At 47.5% G+C, this 20,291-nt stretch overlaps 1 protein-coding gene across 3 annotated transcripts in view; it reads right to left on the bottom strand.

Annotated features, from left to right (window-relative positions):
- Window positions 1-5,089, bottom strand: part of SLC11A2 (solute carrier family 11 member 2) — a 45,219-nt gene extending 40,130 nt beyond the window's left edge. The window contains exon 1 of one of the 3 annotated variants that reach the window (XM_075551679.1): window positions 4,847-5,089. In XM_075551679.1, coding sequence (XP_075407794.1) covers window positions 4,847-4,895 — 49 coding nt within the window. In that variant the 5' untranslated portion in view covers window positions 4,896-5,089. Of the gene's footprint in view, window positions 1-3,567; window positions 3,669-4,846 lie in introns of those variants that run through there. The other 2 variants (XM_075551680.1, XM_075551682.1) reach the window with 2 other exon arrangements.
- Window positions 5,090-20,291: the final 15,202 nt, after the last annotated feature.

The following is a 20,291-nucleotide window of genomic DNA, read 5'->3' as shown; positions in this document are numbered from 1 at the left end:
ACACCACAGACCAGGGAACAACTAGGGAATTAAAAGCAACATCAAGGAAGATGTGGAGAATCCGGTGGTGTTGGAGTAACAGCAATCTAGCTGAGAGGAATTGCTAAGAGGCAGAAGAAGGGCAAGCGCAATGGTGGGGCAGGAGGAAGGTAAAAGGAAACAGAGGAAAGATCAGGAAGCAAAGCCATGGATACAGGTATAAACATAGGTGTGCACTGTTGTAAATATATTAATTCATACAAACAGAGGTATTAGCCTAGATACATATATTTATATGGCAACATGTTAAGGAAGTGGACGGACTTTAGGCTTCTGCTCAAGTCCTCCCTCAAGGCAAGAACACTTTGTTCTAACAACCTGGTGTTCTGTGATGCTCACCCACCTGACACAATCGCTGAAGACATAATGGGTGCATAAGAAAATGTGGTAAAGAAAGCTGACGGTCCCGTGTTTTAAAAGATATAGCATCTGAGGTCTTAAAGGCTTGGGCTAAACAAGCAGCCATCTAGCAGGGAAACAAGCTCACATGAAAGAAGCACACCACCCTGTGTGATCATGGGGAGTTGATGGAATCAGGCATCAGAAGAGCCAAAACAAACATTGTTGAGAATGAGGTGGGTGAGCAGAGACCCAAAATCCATCGACAGTACAAGATATCCCCTCACAGAAGGGTCACAATGAAGGAGTGAGTCAACCAGGGAGTAGTACAGCACCGATGAAACACACGATATTCCTCTGGCACTTTGAGGCTTCCGCACCCCCCACTCTCATAACTCCAGTCCTGCCTTTCAGTTCTGGCTAGACTGGAGCATGTACACTGGTGCAGGTAAGAGCTCACGACATACGGAATATCCAAGTCAGATAAACCCCTCAGGAACAGAATTGGGAGTAGCAATACCAGGAGGGGAGGTAGAAGGTAGAGGGAGCAGCGGAGGTAGGGGGAACGGCTGGAAATGATTGAGGCATAATCTGCCCCCCACCGGGATGAACAACAGAAACATGGGTGAAGGGAGACAGTGGTCTATGTGAGACATGTAAACAATAATCATTTATAAGTTACCAGAGGTCACGAGAGAGAGAGAGAGGAGGGAGGGGAAAAAAGAGCTGATACCAGGGGCTCAAATAGAAAGTAAATGTTTGGAAATTGGTAATGGCAACACAAGTACAAATATGCTTGAAACAATTGATGTATAGAAAGAATGTTATAAGAGCTGTAAGTGCCTCCAATAAAGTGGTTTAAAAGAACAGGATCAGAATCACAGGAAGCTTCCCCATTCATTACAAAGAAGTGCTGTCAAGCTACCCCAGAAATTCCCCTTCTGAGTCCCAGAGCCGTTCCCAGAACATGAGAAACCAGATATGCTGCAATCGAGGTGCTCAGTCCAAAACAAATGGTGCCCTGGCCAAAGTTGTGAATGAAATATTAACTCAGCCAAAGAAGTTCCCGGCACTACTATCCCAATAAAACTCCAAAAATTCCACTGCCATACAGTCCAATTTAGTCCCCTACAGGTCGGGGAAGAGCCGTCCCTGTGGGTTTCCAAAACTTAACTCTTCTGGGGAATAGGAAGCCTCATCTTCCTCCCTCGGAGCAGCTGGTGGTTTCAAACTGCTGACCTTCTGGTTGGCAGTCCAACACATACCTGTTACACCACCAGGGCCGCTATGTTTTCCTTGTTTAGGGATACATGCTCAGCAGAAAGCTTCTAGCTACACTACACTCTCAGATCAAAGATGATGAGGTAGCTGGGAGACAAAGGCCTAAGGGATCTCTGACTACAAGTGCATGCCTATCTGAGCAAGAGTAAGCCATAAGCTCATCAGTCCTTCCTTTACCCGTTTTGAAGAGGTAAGTGGGCACACCTATCAATCACTAGACAAGAACATCACTTAAAGCTCAGCTCTACGAGGGAAGCCTTCAATAAGGCTGGTTGACACAGGGGGCTCAAATATACAATGCCCTACAGAGAGAGGACATTTTGTTTCATGACACATTCAGGTCACCCCGAGTTGGAAATGACGGGAAGGCAACTAATAAGCCCAAACCAAAAAACTAAACTCACTGCCATCGAGTTGATGCCAACTCGGCGAACTGAGTTTCTGAGACTATGATTGTTTATGGGAGTCAAAAGTCCCATCTTTCAGTGGGTGAATTGAATTCAAGCTGCCAGCTTAACACATAACATCACTAAGCCACCAGAACTCCTAACTAACAGGTACTATTCATAAAAACTCCTACAAGCCAGAAAATGTCCTGAGCACTTTGTGTACTAATCCAACCACCCAATCATCTGTTGGTAATATCGATCCCCGTTCTAAATATGCCAGAGTAAAATGATTGCAGAAGCTAAAAGAGCTCTCCAGAGACAAAAAGGGGTACAGGCTGGTGGGGTCTTGGGGTCCAGTAAGCACAGCTTCCCTGGTGTCACCAGCATTCTCTAAAGTCATGGCCAGCAACCTCCTCTGGAAGCCTTGCCTCTCCTTCCATGTGTTTTTTTCTTTTGCTTTCTACTTAAAAGAGAAGAAGCATGTAACACTATCAAACCTCTGGGCAGCACGGAGAGAACAGCAGAGCATCTTCGTTTTTACATACAGTAGCTCTATCCCACGTTGCCCAACTACCCTTCTCACAGCGCTCTTTGAAAGAATCGGGTATGAGGCAGAAGGAAACCCCACAACCAAACTCCGTGCCACCCCGACTCAGAGCGGTTCTCCCTACGGCGACGTAGCACTAACAGTGTGGGTGTCCCAGACTGTGAGTCTTCCAGGGCGCAGATTCTCCCACACAGCGGCTGATGAGTTCGAACCTTGTGACCTCGTGGCTAAGAGTCCAATTGGAAGTTCACTAGAACACCAGGGCTCCGGAGAGATTTGGGGTTAAAACGTAAATGAGAAGGAATCCAGAGGGCCAGGTCCCAAAGAGTAAGTGATGTCTTTGAACGTCGGGGCGCCAAGAAACCAAACAGCTGGAAGGGATCCCGGAGTCCCCTACAATCCAGCCTTCCTCCTGCAGCCTGGAAGCCGCAGGGGCCCTCGGGGCTGCACGAAGCGGCCTGCGTCGGCCGAGGACGTGGGCTATCCTAAAAATGAACTTTCTGGTGCCCCACTGGGGAGAGGCGGGGGCCCCGCGGGGAGCCCAAACCTCTGCGCAGAAGAAAGCGGCCGCGGGGGACCTTGCCCTGGGCCCGGCCGCCGAGGCGGCGCGGCAATCGGTCAGCGCACCCTGGGTCATGGGTCCCGGGTCCCGCGAGACGTCGGGTGCGGGGGCCGCAGCAGGTGAGTTCCAGGCCTCCTGGGATACCTGGCGAGACACGCCTTTCCCGCCACTCCCCCACTGCCGGCGCCCTCCTCGCGGGCTTCCTGGGGACAATGCCACGCCGTCCGGGGCTTGAGAGACGCGCCGGGCGCCTCAGGCCCTCCCCGGCCGACACTGTCTCTCGCAGCCCCGCACGCGCCCCGCGAGCCCGGCCCCGGCCCCAGACTGGCCCTTCCTGGCGACCCTTCCCGCCCACCAGGCTCTCGAGGCGAGCCCGCGTGACCCTTGACCCCGCCGGTCCCTCGTCTTACCGGCTCCGCTACCAGCGGCCAAACAGCCCCCGCTCCAGCGGCTCCATTCCCCGGAGCCAGCGCCAAGGCGGCCAGCTCCCAACACGCGCGCGATTGGACAACGGAGCCGCAGCGGCGCACCCTATTGGTGGAATTCCTCGCAGCGCCCGGAGCGCGTGGCGAGTCGCGGGCTGGGATCCGGGCTCCGCCCACGTTGCGTCGGGCTGGGGGCGGGGTCAGAGCGGCCCGGGCGGGCGCGGCCTCCGGCGCCGGGGCTCCACGCGGGGAAGCCCCACGCGCCTCTGGGACGTGATAGGCCCCGCCTCGCCGGCAGCCTGGGGACAGATTCGTTCCGACCGTCGCGCGCCGCGGACTCACGTCCTGCCTTAGCGATCGACGAGGGCCACACGGCTCCACTTTATAGGATGTCGAGCCACCTGACCAGAAAGTTTCTCTCGCCCCCAGAGCCACATCCTAGTATCGACTGCGCCACCACGGGCGCCCCACTCCTGGGAGGCACCTCGAAACGCCAGCTGGCCCAGCCAGTTGGACCGCACCTGGCTGTCCTACTCTCCGGGAGGACTGTTGTCTCAGGGAGTCTATTGTTCTCCTCCGGACCACCCAGCCGGCTAGCTGCGGTCCCGAACCACCCCCACCCACGCCCGAAGCAACCCGAGCCTCCCCTTCACCAGCCAGGGTCTGTCGCCCCAAAATGGACAGACTGGTGGTGCTGGCGAGGGAAGGAGTCAATGGTCTGATAAAAACCAGCAGGACATCCTTTCTACAGTGTCCTTCAGCGCTGCCCAAAGCGCTCTTACAGGGCTCCCTCCCCCTCGTCGGAGCTATCTAAGCAAGGGCAAGTTTAGAGAGAAAAGTGTAAAACCTCTCCACCTTCCTTCTCCACGGCAACTGCTGAGGACGTAGCGTTCGGTAGTGAAAGAGGCCAGGGAAAGAAAATGAGCTGGAAAAGTGAGAGAGAGATCCAAGCAACATGCAACGTAACCAACTCAGTAACCAACGCACAGATTTTAAAAGTAAAGGGGCCTGCCAACACAGCTTCCTATTGTTGGCTGGTTTCCATACAGTTTCTCCTGGAGAGGGGAAAAAAAAACAAAGCACAGGTTAGTACCGAGTCATTCTACAAGATATCCGTGGAGTTTTCAGGAAGGCGAAAATCTTTCCTTTGGGCAGGTCTGGTGAAACGAGAAAATATAAGGACAGGAGCCCGTGGGCGCCATCCTTCGAGATCGGCCCACCCTGGCAACCTCCCGGGGCTGCCCCCTGCTTGCCGGCTACTTACTTAGCTCACAGTGTGGAGCTGCCTCCGTCTGAAGCTGCTTCTTCCTCATGGTGCAGAACTTGTTTGATCCTTCCCAGCGCCGAGGCCTGCCTTGGCTAAGTGAGGGCACTTTGAGGTTGCTCTAGGTAATGCCGCAACCGAACCGGCAGCGTAAGGAATTTGAAGAGGCAAGCCACACCCTCCAAAGGATAATCAAATTTCATCTTTGACCCGCCATGAAAGGGGACGCATTATATAGCTGTCACGATGGATATTAATCAACAATTAATTGAGTTCGGATACTTTTCTTCCAAGATTTCATCACGGCCCCATTTGGCTGGAGCCGGAGGTGGGCGTGTGAAGGCTGGAGGAATTCCCGTCCTTCCAGAGGCCACGCCTCTCGCAGTTCAGACACTTGTCCCTGCATTGCTTGTGCACTAGGACTCTGCTCCCCAGAGACTCGAGCCGAAACCAATTAACCCCAAGCATGTCAGTCCACATGAATTTTCCGCATACATTCCTACGTGCAGCTCTGAGGCAATTATCGGGAGCCTTAAAGAGTGGGTGAAAATGCCATCCCGGCTATCCCTTGAGATCTGAATGAGCCGCTGGCATCACCCTGGTCAATCAGTGATCCTCCATCAGACCACAGGGACGCACAAATTCCAGCTCTCTGTGCCCGTGATGGAAAAAAGGGAGAGGGAGGGAGCGAAGGAGGAGGAAAAATCACTGACACGGCAAAATAGAAACTTGGAGCAAACCCAGAATTCCTCCTCCAGAAGCCAGGAAACAGAATTTGCTTCAGGAAAATGGGTAAGATGGCAAGAAGGATCTAGAAAGCACAGGCATTGGACCTGGGAGGAGAGGTGTCCTGCTGCTCTCAGATAGACTTTAATAAAGCTGATTATTACACTAGAAGTAAGTGCCCATAAGTATGTTGGAAACAGGAGTGACTACATTAGAAGGAAAAAGAAAGAAAATCACTCGGTGATCACATTAGTCAGGCCATTCACGGTCATTGAATACATTCTGACTAGGAGCCACTCTGTAGGGCAGAGTAGAACTCGCCCTGGGGGTGTCTGAAACTGTAAATCTAGCAATGCACTCAACTTTGGGGTTTGAACTGATGGAACATAGAGCTTCATCGTTCTCCCTCTGAGGAGCGAGTGGTCTCAAACTGCTGACCTAGTGGTTAGTAGCCCAGCTCATAACCCGCTATATCACCCGGAATGCTCGCCATACAGTCTATTCCGATTCTTATCAGCCCTACAGGCCAGAGTAGGATCTCCTTCGGGCTTGTAAATGGAGCAGACAGCCTGGTCTTTCTCCTGAGGAGTGGCAATTGCTGACCTTGGCTCCTCCAGTTTACCCACCAAATCAAAGCCACCAAACTCCTTGCCATCGAGTCGAAGAGAGGGTAGAACTGTCCCTCTGTGTTTCCAGGAGTAGAAAGCCCCATCTTTCTCCTACAGAGGGGCTGGGGGTTTCGAACTGCTGACCTTACAGATGCAGCCCAATACATAACCACTATGCCACCACGGTGCTAAGAAGTCAACCACTGCAAACTCTACGGAGCACAGTTTACTCTGAAACATGAGGTCACCATGAGACAGCTACCCAAGCACTTTTTACTGGACTCTAGCTGCTTAACTCGTTTTGCATCCACTTCTTGAGAACCTACTAAGTAGGTTCAACTCCAATATCTCACTGATCGTGGGCTCAGTGCTGTAGATTAGAACATATAGATTGATTGAACACCAAACAAACAAACTCACTGCTATTAAATCAGTACTGACTCATAGTGATTCTATAGGACAGGGTAGAACTTGTTTCCGAGACTGTAACTGTTTATGGAAGGAAAAAAGCCCTGTCTTTCTCCCTCGGAGCCACTGGTGGTTTCGAACTACAGACTTTCGAATCACAGCCCAACAAGTAACCACTACACCTCCAGGGCTCCTAGGCACAGTCCCTTACGATGACTATGTTTTTGTGTGTTTAACTTCTACTACAAAACTGTAAGTTTCGCGGTAAGGGAAATCATCTTTATCTTGGAATGCCTGATGCTAGCAAAGACCAGATAGATATTGTCTATTTTTTCATATGTTATAGCTGTTGGGAAATAAAGATAACAGTTATGAGGCTTGCTTATATTGTATCCATCCAAATAAACCATTTTAATTCTCTTGGAAAAAACAAAAATTCTCTTGGAATCCAGATTTCCAGGTCTGTGGAATTTAGATGACCCACCCAGGCCATTTGTCCTTTTCAACCTTTAAGGACCTGGTTTCCTAAAATCATCTTCAAGTCAAACAACAACCTACTAAGAAGCTGCAGCGAAAATCATTTGGCTTTAGTATGAGTTGTGAGCAAGACTGCAATCATTTTCATTTGAATCGGCTATGTTTCAGGATAATAAATTTTGTCAGACACTTATCATTGTATGCTGGACTGTTTCCAATGGCCCAAATAAGAGTTTGGAATGTTAATTCCAAATCCTACTTAAAGTAGGCTTGCCTACTCCAGCTTTCTTTTTTTAATGTTTATTATTAATTGGGAGTTGATGCATATATCATATTATTCCATAGTTCAATCACATCAAGCGGTATTGTACAATTGTTATGACAATCCATTTCCAAACATTCTTTTTCATCCTGGACTCCTCATCTCCCTTCTATACCCCACCCCCCAACCCACCCCAACTCCAGCTGTCTGGGTCATTGCATGAGATTAATAAGGAGAGGTCAGCTGGAAAGTAGATGTCAAGATAACATTGATATTGCTATTAGGCTTCCACTGGTCACCTTTGAACAACTCCAGTGTTTCGCTGATCAATCTGCTCCTTTCTCTTCCCCTCTCACTAATTATCTAATTGCCTAGAGAGGAAAAGAGAAGAGAGGGGAAGGGAGCTCACATTCTGAGGGACCACAAATCTGTCTTGGAAGAAGTATTACCAGAACACTCCTTAGAAGCAAAATTGACAAGACTTCATCTCACGTACTGTGGATATGGGATCAGGAGAGACCAGTCCCCAGAAAGAGACCTCATGCTTGATGTGTTAGGCCAGGTTGCCTAGAGAAACAAATCCAGTGATACTCATCAATGTGAAAGAAATAACTTTATACCAAGAAATAATTGGCTGCTACCAAGGGCCCAAGTAGAAGGAAAATGTTTTGGATATGATGGTGGCAACATATGTACAAACGTACTTGATACAATTGATGTATGGATTATTATAAGAGCTATAAGAGCCCCTGATAAGATGATTTATTTTAAAAAGAAAGTAAATTATATGTCAAAAAGAATTATATATCCAGAAAACATGTCAGCCTTGTCCAACTCAAGTCCTTAAATCCAATGCTAATTCGCAAGTTCTTCAGAATCACATAGCAACAGGCTGGTGATGCGGAAAGATGAACCAGGAAGCAGGGAGATCACAGGCCAGGGCGTACAGAGTCTCGTGGATCCAATGTCACTGAAGATGTGGCAGGGCACCAACAGCTCTCAGGGTCAGTGACCCACGTGGAGCAGAAAGGAGAAGCCACTGAAGAGACCAGCAGTTCACACAGTCCTTCGCTCTCAAACAAAAGACTCCATCCCTAAGGAGGTGTTATTGTGTTACAACTTGATTGACAGGTTTAACTCCACCCCTAGCCGGGATCATCTCCGAACTCACTGCCATCAATCAGGTCGAGGTAAAACGGCCCCAGACTGAAACTTTTTGCTGGACTAGAAAACCTCATCTTTCTCCCTCGAAGCAGCTGGCCGCTTCAAATTGCTGACGGCACGTAACCCATGTCACAAGAGTGCGGCTTCTTCGGGGAGTGTCTGGTTGATAAAGTAGGTCAGAGACAGAGGAAGATCCTTAAGGATGGATACAATGGCTGCAACCATGGGCTCAAGAGGACCACTGGTGAGGACCATGCAAGACTGGCCAGTGGTTTCTTCGATTGCACATAGGGTGCCTATAAGCCAGTGGTTCTCAACCTGTGGGTCGCGACCCTTTTGTGGATTGAACGACCCTTTCCCAGGGGTCACCTAAGCCCATCGAAAAACACATATTTCCAATGGTCTTAGGAAGCGAGACACTGCTCCTTTATCCGTCTTCAAGCGGGTCTGTCCACATGTAGATACGCCCACATACGCGTGCCAGGCGTGGAGACTGTTACCCATGCTACATCGTGCTTCAAGAGAAAATTTCATTTACTTGTCATTAGAAATAAATAGTTCACACTAGATAATGACATACTGTTTTTATGATTCATCACTATGCATTCATGATGTTCAATTTGTAGCCATGAAAATACATCCTGCCTATCAGATATTTACATGACAATTCATAACAGTAGCAAAATGACAGTGATGAAGCAGCCATGAAAATAATGTTGTGGTTGGGGGTCCCCACCACGTGAGGAACTGTCTGAAAGGGTCGCAGCGTGCGGAAGGTGGAGCACTGTTGGTCTAACAGAAATGGACATGGTGGCAGCAGTAACAACAGCAACGTTATGCCAAGGCGGAGGCTACTGTGCCAACATGAACACATTTGAATGCAGAATAGGCTTTTCCTCTGGCAGTCAAGGTTCTCTCCACCTCATTTCCACCTCTTCTCTCCCAACATCCTGCTCCTTGTCTTTGTTTCCTCAAAAACAAACTCACTGCCCTTGAGTAGATGCCGACTCATAGTGACTCTATAGGACTGGGTAGAACTGCCCCTATGAGTTTCTAAGACTATAACTGTTTGCAGGAGTAGAAAGTCTTTCTCATGCTGAGAGACTGGTGGTTTCAAACCACTCATCTTGAGGATACAGCCTGATGAATAACTGCTCTGCCACTGGGGCTCCTTCGCTTCCTAGTGCTGCTCATGGTACACCTACTGTAAGCATCTTTTCTTGGCAGACAACAGATATTGGAAGCCAAGTGGCTCCACTGCCCTATTTCCTGTCGGTAGAAGGGAGGGGTGGTGCAGGGGGAGTTGTAGCGGGGACAACTTTCCTCCCTACTATCTTGTCTCTATCCCTTTCCGTCTAAACTGACAGACTCTGCTGAGAAGCTGATGAGATTCATCACTCACAACAAACTTAATCTCCAGCAAAAGATTGTGCAGATACACGCTTGGTGAAAGTGCCAGGGCAGGCTTCCTGAGTTTATCCAATGGAATTTTCCACATCTTTAAATTCTTTTCCACAGGAGACCTGGTGGAGTTGGGCTGCTAGGCACAAGATCAGCTGTTCAAAACCACCAGCTATTCCACAGGAGAAAGACGAGGCTTTCTACTAAGAAACCCATAGGACAGTTCTACCCTGCAGGCGTCAAAATCAACTCGAAGGCAGTGAGTTTCTCCTTCCACAATTTATTTTAAAAATATATTTTTATGCATTCTTGGTAAAAGTTTACAGAGCAAAAAAAATAATCATTTTATTGAGCGGTCTTACAGTGCTTATTACAATCCATACATCAATTTTATCAGGATACTAGTACATATGATGCCATCATTCTTTTCTAGACAGTTACTTTCTATTGAGCCCTTAGATCAGCTCCTCTTTTTCCCCCCTCCCTACGTAGCAAAATTAGATTTGCATTTAGCAATTTCTGTACATATTGTAGAGAAGCCCTGGTGGTGTGGTGATTGGTTACTTGTTGAGCTGCTAATCACAAGGTTTGCAGTTTGAAACCATCAGCTGCTTGGTGGGGGAAGACAGGGCTTTCTACTCCCATAAAAAGTTAGTCTCAGAAATCCAAAAGGGCAGTTCTGCTCTTTCCTAGAGGGTCGTTGTGAGTCGGCCTTGACTTGATGGCAGGGAGTGAATGGAAAAGATACATACTGTATGAGAGGAGTCCTCACACTTTTTAAACGGGGCCAGTTCACTGTCCCTCAGGCCCGTTGGAGGGCCGGACTATAGTTTAAAAAAAAAACTATGAACAAATTCCTATGCACACTACGCATATCTTATTTTGAAGTGAAAAAGCAAACGGGGCAAAAACACCCGGCGGACGGCATGTGGCCTGCGGGCCGTAGTTTGAGGACCCCTGTTCAAGAGAAAAAGAAAAAGAAACAAAAGTCACTGCCATCAAGGCAATCCTGGCTCACAGGGATGGTACAGGCACAAGAGAACTGCTCCTTTGGGTTTCTGGGACTGCGCATCTTTACGGGGCGGACAACCTCATCTTTCCCCATGAAGCGGCTGGTAGGTTCAAACTGCTGACCCACTGCACCACCAGGTGAAGCCACACAGCTCCTCAGACAAATATGAAAAATGTCTCACTTCTACTTCTTACCAAACATTTGAAAATAATCTAGAGAAGATTTTTTTTTTTTTGCTCAGTCCTTTTTAGTCATTGCTCCCCTTTCCTATGGCCTAGGAAGCTACTGAAAATCCCATGACAGGTCAGGTTCCCCTTAATCCTCAATGGGACATCTCTGCTCTTCACCATCTTAAAGAGGTCTTGTGCGACAGCTGGGGCCACACAACGTGTCCTTTGATTTCTTGGCAGCTGCTTCTATGAGCATCGACCGCGGATCCAGGCAGAAGGAAAGGCTTGCCCACTGCTTTTATCACGATGGTGTCTATTGGTCCAGTGATGAGGACCTCTCCTCTGGACCCAATCCCACACTTCGGTGACTTTTTAGAGCAGTGCTCCACTTCCCGCTACCAGCTTCTTAGTTTCCCGCTGCTGCTGTAGCACACACCACACGTTGGTGGCTTTTGAAAAGAGGGATTTACTTTCTCACAGCTCAGGAGGCTAGACGTGCCAGTCCATAGCATTGGTACTAGTAGAAGGCTCTCTTTCTGCGAGACGGAGGGCTAGATCTCTGTCTCTTTCAGCTTACGGGGTCTTGGCACCCTCCTGTCTCCACCCCTACCACGTGTGCTGGTGTAACTCTGTGTCCATAATGCAGATTGGCACAATCCTACTTGATTGTGACTCTAGTTAACGTACTTCAGAGAACCCTATCTCCATGGGGGGTGGCATGCATCTGCAGATTAAGGGTTAGGATGCCAATACAGATTTTGTGGGGCCACAAGTCAGTCCATGCGTGCCCTGTTTCCTGAACCTGGCCTGGCTATCCTGAGCCTGAGCCTCAGCTCCTGCAATGACCTCCACCCAGACTTGTCGGATTCGAATCCCGCCTGTTTTTCAAGACCCAGTGCACATGTATTCTTGAAGCCTTTCCTGATTCTCACAGGATGTCAAACATTCTGCACTTGGATCTTTGTCCTTTTCGGGTGTCTCATTACATTTTTCTTTGTGTTACCTGTGAGTTTCTGTCGTTCGGTTGTATGCTTCATACACAGTGTTTCTGTGTCGTCCATTGCACCTAGCAATCCTCTGGAGTTCCCAGATGGCAAAGATGGCAAAGGGCCGGGCTACAGGGTTGGTGGTTTGAACCCACCCAGCAGTGTCTCAGAGTGGCCTCGAAGTCTACTTCCGGAAACCTCACAGAGCCGTGGACTCGCCACGGGCCGAACGCAACAGACAACAGTACTGGCAAGAGCAATACACTTAGCGGATTGTGAGCATTCCGCGTCCATCTGTGATAGTGAACTTCAGCTTGGATTTGACTTTTACGTAGCTGTGATCCGTCGTGGTGCTTGTCAAACTGGGTCCCCGCCCACTCTTGGTTAATGAAATCCATTCAGAATTTTCTTAGAGAGAGACACAAAAGCAGAACAGAAAATGCAGCCGCCTGCCACAAGTAGTCAGGCACAGAATGTCTTGTGAAACTTCATTTCAGTAATGAGTGCTTTCTGTGCACCTGTGTTTATACACTGGGTTGAAGTAAAACGTATGCCTTACTGTGGTTTCACAGTTTTGAAAACCTGAAATAAACAAACCCTGCCATCGAGTCAATGCCCTCTCACAGCGACCGTCTAGGACCCATATCACTGCCCTGTGAGTTTCCTAGACCGCGACTGTTTACAGAAGTGAAGAAGCCCGGTCTTTCTCCGGGAGCGGCTGGTGGATTGGAACTGCAGACGTTGCTGTTTGCAGCCTAGCACGTAACCATTGCACCACCGGGGCTCCCACGGTTTTAAATATTGATTAAAAAAACAAAGAAGCAAACACACACTGTAATACATGTGCATTATTTCAGGCAAAGGATTACAAATCCATTGTTGAGAGAAAGCAGATCTAATAAGCTCTCTAATGTTGTAATCGGTGAGAAGCAATCTCCTACTCGGAGCTTGCTCATTCCAGGAAACCCAGAGGACCTGAAAAATGGACTACAGACAAGCACAAGATCCTCTCTTTGAGCGGGCTGTTTTTCTACTAGAGAGACAGGAAGTAAATTCACGAGGAAGCTTTACAAATATGTTTGTATTTTAAAGCTGCGCTGAAGCGAAACTTCAAAAGACGGCCTATGTGGAGTCCTTACTCTGTCCTTGACCGACTACATTTGTTACATAGCATTGGATAACGTGCTTACTTTCTCTGCCCTTTACTTTCATCAACTGAAAAAGTAGCATGTGCATATACCTACCTCACATAATCATTTTCAAATTAAATTATTTGCATGTATGTGAGTCACCTAATTAATCTCATATCCATATGAGATTATTTTTTGAAATGATAAACACTTCAAATGTTTTAGGTGAAATCCTGCATGTGTTAATAAAGAAAAGGTGAAAATGATTACTGTGGCCGTTACATAATCTCCTGTCAACTTGAGTGAGGGGGTGGGGTCTAGCCTGTCCATCAGGCCTCTGTGTGGGTGTGGTCTTCCCTAAGGATTCTGGGAACTCCTGTCTTCCTCCCTGGAGACAGCACATCCACTCTCCCAGTGAGACAGTCCTGTTGATAAGCCACATGGAGCCACACTGATGGTAGCCAGAGCCTTGGAGCTGGAGGGGCCTCGTGGAGACACATGCCAGTGCTGAGATGCTTCCACCACCACTGGGTCCACAAGACTTTCCACCCACTGGCTTGTGATCTTCCTGCATTCGGCATCATCGCATGTGTTGCGTGGGTCTGAAGAGGAATTTACAGACTGGTATCGGACATATGGGCTAATATCGGACTTATGGGCTGGATCTGGACTGGGCTGGGATGTTTTCTTAATAGTCAGTTACTCTTTGATATAAAGCTCTTTCTTATACCCATAGGAGTGTCTATGAATTTGCTTCTCTAGTCTACCCGGGCGAACACAATTACAGTACAAAGATTGTAGTTAAGAGCACATTCAAACTCACTGCCATCAAGTCCATGCTGACTCACGGAAGCCCCGGGTGCATTGTGGTGACGCCACGGAGTGGTTACTTCAGCCGCTCCTCAGGAGCAAGGCGAAGCTTTCGACTCCCGTAGAGTCACAGTCTGGGGAACCCACAGGGCCAGTTCTTCCCTGCCCTACAGGGTCGCTATGAAATGTGCATTCGGCAATATTACTTTTCATTTCGTTTAGTTGCGTGGTTGTAATGCCGGAAGCCCTCTTCAACAGGCTCTGCTGACATCACTATGAACCCATTCACTGTTCACCTCGCTTTGGGCAGCGCTGGCTCTGGAGACTTGGGACCGCCCCACCACTGTCTCCCAGTCCTTTGCGCCTGTCTCGTCCCTTGGGCTCTGCACTCAGTAAGAGCTGTCTTCTCGGGCATTTTCGTTGTGTCCAGCGGCATGATGACCACCGCTGCTCTAAGCTGGCAGGACTCTTGTACAAAGCAGGTACACGCACATCTCTGTTTCTTGTCCATTGCTTTGCTGTGCTTCAGAAATACTGCATTTTTTTTCCACAGTAAAATTTTAAGACAAACCTGCTCAGGGCAAGACTCTGGGAGCCATTTTTCCAATAGTCACTTTGTGTCTCTGTGTCACATTTTAGGAGTTCTCACAACATTTCAAAATATTTTCATAATACTGGTAAACACTTAATAGACTACCCAACAGCACCACTCCCTACTATGGAGTCAATTCTGACTCAGTGATTTTATATAAGATTCCGAGGCTGCCGCCCTTTAGGAGAGCAGAGTCTCATCTTTCTCCGTAGAGTGACGAGTGGGTTTGAACCTCAGACTTTGTGGCTGACAGGCCAGCACTTACCTTGCAGCGCCACTAGAGCCCCTCTCTTTCTTTCTTTTTTTTAATCATTTAATTAGGGGCTCATACAACTCTTATCGCAATCCATACAGACATCAATTGTATAAAGCTCATTTGTACATTCATTACCCTCATCATTCCCAAAACAATTGCTCTCCGCGTGAGGCCCTGGCATCAGCTGCTCATTTCCCCCTCCCTCTCCACTCCCCCCTCCCGCATGAATGCTTGATAATTTATAAATTATTATTTTGTCATATCTTACATTGTCCTACATTTCCCTTTACCCACTTTCATTTTTCTGTCCCCCAAGGAGGAGGTTATATGTAGATCCCTATAATCAGTTCCTCCTTTCCACCCCACCCTCCCTCCACCCTCCCATTATTGCCAATCTCACCACTGGTCCTGAAGAGTTCATCTGTCCTGGATTCCATGTGCTTCCAGTTGCTATCTGTACTAGCGTACAAACTCTGGTCTAGCCGAATTTATAAGGTAGAATTGGGATCATGATAATGGGGGGGGGGCGGAAGCATTTAAGAACTAGAGGAAAGTTGTATGTTCATCTTTTCTACACTGCACCCTGACTGGCTCATCTCCTCCCCACAACCCTTCTGCAAGATGATGTTCAGTTGCCTACAGATGGGCTTTGGGTCCCCACTCCGCACTCCTCCTCATTCACAGTTATATGTTTTTGGTTTTTTTTGTTCTTTGATGCTTGATACCTCATCCCTTCAACACCTCATGATCACTCAGGCTGGTGTGCTTCTTCTATGTGGGCTTTGTTCCATGTGGGCTTTGCTTCTGAGCTAGAAGGCCGCTAGTTTATCTTCAAGCCTTTATCTTCAAGCCTTGTTTACCTTCAAGCCTTGTTTACCTTCAAGCCCCAGACACTATATCTTTTGACAGCTGGGCACCATCAGCTTTCTTCACATTTGTTTATGCACCCCCTTTGTCTTCAGAGATTGCGTTGGGAAGGTGAGCATCATAGAATGCCAGTTTAATAGAACAAAGTATTCTTGCATTGAGGGAGTACTTGAGTGGAATCCCAATGTCCATCTGCTACCTTAAAACTAAATCTATAAATATATGCACATATATCTATTTCCCCTCCTCATATATAAATATATTTCCATATATACATGCCAGTATTTAGACCTCTATAAATGCCCTTTGCCTCCTAGTTCTTTCCTCTATTTTCTTTTACTTTCCTCTTGTCCCACCATCATGCTCAGCCTTCATTTTTGTTTCAGTAATTCCTCTTGGTTATATTACCCTTGATCACACCCTACCAGGCTTCCCACACCCTCCTCACCACAGATTTGGATCACTTGTTCTTCCCTTGTCCCTGGGTTTGTTAACACCCACTTCCTTTTCCCCCACTTCCCCCTCTCCCATGTCCCATAGGAATTGGCAGTCCTGTTGTTTTCTCCTCCAGATTGTTCATCCAGCCTATCTTATTCAGACAGACATGTGGAGATAATAACATGAACAAAAACAAGACAGAGCACAACCAAGCAACACAATAAAACAAAACAACAACAAAAAGACAATGACAAAAAAGCACAACAAGAAAAGAAAAGCTTGTCGTTAGTTCAAGGACTATTTGTTGGCCTTTAGGAGTGTTTTCCAGTTGAGCCTGATGGGGTGCCAAGCCCTGGCCCCAAAGTCTATTTTTGGTATTCTCTGGGGACTCCGTCGCTCTGTGCCCCTTGCTGTTCAGTTCCACGCCCTTAGCGTTTTGCCTCAGTGTGGTGGGATCAGATCGGGTGCAATTCCCACACTGTGTCTCCAGTGTTGTCCCCTGTAGGGCTATGAGTCAGTGAGGGATGTCCTGTTTCATAGTCGGGCCAGCCATATGGTCTTCTCTGTGGATTGGCTGCTCTAAGCAAGAATATCGTCCTCAAAGCTTGGTGGGTCAGGGTGTGCTCCACTCTCTCTTCCTCCCCCTTCATTTGCCCCCATGTGCTCTGATCAGACATGTCCCTCTCCCTGAGCTGCAGCTTGAGTGCTGTCCTCTGAAATAAATTCTTCTGGGGGGAGGGGCTGGTGTCCACGTAGCTGGGATTGGGGCCGGCCCCTCAGACCTCTCCACTGATTCTCTACTCATTGCTGGCATGTTGCATTCACATCTTAGAGCACCAGGTTGAAGTCTGGTCCCCCTTTCCCTGTGGAGGTTTAAACAATACCCTCCCCTTGGGTGGGTTAGTGCCCTGTCCCCCTGCTACCCATTTATTTTTTAAATTTTCCTTTCCCCTCCCCCCCTCCTTTTTTGTTGGCTACCATATGTATCCCTGGAATAGCTCTGGCCCCTGCCATACTACCTGGACCTCACCCTAGGAATGTTTGTATACAGTAGCTTTTTCCCTGTGCCCCTTGTGCTTTTTTTTAAGTTTACCTCAGCGAACTCATGTTGCACTTGTTACCAAAAACAAACCAATAAACAACAAACTGAACTCCTGCCATCGAGTCGATTCTGATGCAGAGTAACCCAACAGGAAAGCATAGGACTGTGTGGGTTTCCAAACCTGTAATTCTTTGTAGGAGTAGAAAGCCTCTTTCTCCTAAGGAGAAGCTGGTGGTTTTGAACTGCTGACCTTGTGGGTAGTAACCCAATGTGTAACCACTAAGTCTTCAGGCCTCCTATTAGTAGGTGCCCTCACTGCCATCGAGTCAATTCTGACTCCTAGTGACCCTTAGAACTGCCCCTGTGGTTTCCGAGACTGTAACACTTTACAGGACTAGAAAGCCTCATCTTCCTCCCACAAAGCTGTTTGGTGGTTTTGAATGGCTGACTTGTGGTTACCAGCCCAATGAGTAACCACTATGCCACAGGGCTCCTTTAGTAGACTACAATATAGTATAACATCGGCTTTGTTTGCGCTGGAAGCAAAAACAAACAAGCAAACAAAACGTGCGTGACTTGCATTATTGCTGTATTCGCATTACTGTGATGGCCTGGGACTGAAGTCCTGGGTCGGTCCCTGAGGTATTCTGGCAAAAATCCCAGGAGAACTCTGCCTGATAGACATGTCCTAAAGCAAAAGCAATGGCCAGAGGTGCCCAGGGCCACAAGTTGACCCTTGGAGCTAAAGGGTGGGATCAGCCCAATCCTTGGTCACGTGGACTGAACATGTGGTTGATGGGAGGATGGGGGGTGGCGGGTCTTCTCGAAGTGGAGTCAGATCTTCAGAATGACTGCATGTCTAAAGTTGAATGGGGTTCATTTAGGAGGGTCTAGGACACTATTCAACTTGCTGTTAGTTTCTTCTGTCTTGTTTCATATCATAATATAACCATTAGAATAAAGTCACATAAACACATAGGTATATCTTATTTCTTTCATTTCACACATACATTATTTCTTGAGGGCCTACTCTGTGTTTGGAGACCCAAGTTTGGGGCATCGAAAACACCTCACATGCAACCATTATTCATGTCAGTGCAGGCTTGTCTGCTGCAAGGATCCTGAAGAGGGCTCAGTAGGAATCCCACACCAAGATGGAAAAGAGGTCACGTGATGTATTTCGAAAAATAAGCCTATGAAAACCCTTTGGATCGCAAGTCTCCAATCCACATGTGTACATAGAGATGCTGCAGGACCAGGCATCATTTTGTGCCGTTGGACACAGGTCAGCATGAGTCAAGGCCAATTCAATGGTAGCTAAAAACAACTGTAGCTATGTGTCTGCCACTGTTCTAATTAACGGGAATATCGCAGTACCAAACCATGCAAAGTCTCCGTCTTCACAGAACTTAGTTCTGTGGGGGTGATAGATGCTTAACTAATCAGTCAATCGATACATGGCAGTCTGTGTTTTCTAGAGAAGCAAAGCCAATGAAGCCTGCATATGTACACATACACCTAAAGCACATTGCCATCGAGTGGATTATTGATAGCAGACTTAATGTCCTGTGAGACGACAGTAAGAACATCACACATGAAGAAAGGAAAGGGTCGTTAAAAGGACAAAAAAAGACCAAAGTGGATTGCAGAAAAGACTCCAGAACTTGCTCTTGAACATGGAGTAGCTAAAGTGAATAGAAGAAATGATGGCGCCATCGGTTCTTGGTCTTTTGGCTAAGATCAAGTGTAGAAACGGAGTAAAAGAGCCGAATAGGAATTTTCAAAGGACAGTTCAGTAAGACAAAGTAAAGTATTGTAATAAAATGTTCAAAGACCTGGAGTTAGAAAGCCTAAAAGGAAGGATCTATTCAGCATATCTCAAACTGTGCAAACTGGAGATAAAAAGGCAAGCCTCAAGTTGAAACATTGAAGGATTCTCTGGGTAAAATACAGACTGATGCAGAAAGCATAGAAAGAAGGTGGAAGGAATACGCCGAGTCACTGTCCCTAAAAGAACCAGTCAAAATCCAATCATGTCAAGAGGTAGCGTACCACCAACAAACAATGTTACTGAAAGAAGTCCAAGGCGAAAGCATTAACAAAAAACAAGACTCCAGGAAGTGACAGAAAACCAATTAAAATGTTTCAACAAGTTGATGAAGCACGGACGCACCCACTCAAATACAACTTTGATCATACTCCATCTGAATGTCAAGAGCATATCAAAACATCAAAGCAGCAGCCAAAACATCAAAGGATGTATTGGCAATGGGCAGATCTGCTACACAAGACCTCTTCAAGGAGTTGAAGAGCACGGATGTCACCTCGAAGACAAAAGTGCACTTGACCCAAGCCATGGGATTTTCAATCGTCTCATTTGAATGTGAGAGTTGAAGAATGAATAAGGAAAACAGAAAAGGAATTGATGCATTTAATTATGATGCTGGCAAAGAATACTGAACGTGCCCTGGACTGCCCAAAGAACAAGCAAATCTGATTTGGAAGAAATACAGTCAGAAAACACCGTGGGAGGGAGGATGGCAAGATTAGGTCTCAGGTACTTTGGACATGTCATCGGGAGAGACCTCAGTCAAACCCACTGCCATCGAGTCAATTCTGACTCATAGCAACCCTGTAGGACAGAGTCAAAATGGCCCCATGGGTTTCCAAGACTGAGTCTTTTTTTCTTTCCTTTTTACAATTTTATTGGCATATAATTCACAATTCAGTGATCCAAATATCTTTACAGGAGTAGAAAACTTCAACTTTATCCCTCAGAGTGGCTGGTGGGTTTGAACTGCCATTTGCCACAGCCCAGCAGGTAACCTACTACTGCACTCTCAGAGACCAGTCCCTGGAAAAGGACATCCACTCGCCACCATCGACGCTGGCTCAGAGCAACCCTACAGGACAGGGTAGAACTGCCTCTGTGGGTTTCTGAGACTGGACCTCTGGACAGGAGTAGAAAGCGGCTCAGGGCTTCTAGGTGGTGGTTTTGAACTGCTGACCTTGAGGTTAGCAGCCCAACACCACCAGGGCTCCTACGGGGAAAGTCGAAGGGCAGTGAAAAAGAGGAAGACTGTCCAGGAGATGGAG

This window comes from Tenrec ecaudatus, chromosome 6 (assembly GCF_050624435.1).
Source record: "Tenrec ecaudatus isolate mTenEca1 chromosome 6, mTenEca1.hap1, whole genome shotgun sequence".
NCBI classification, from domain to species: Eukaryota; Metazoa; Chordata; class Mammalia; order Afrosoricida; family Tenrecidae; genus Tenrec; species Tenrec ecaudatus.
Note: the sequence above shows the minus strand (reverse complement) of the source record. Positions and strands in the feature narration are given on the sequence as shown.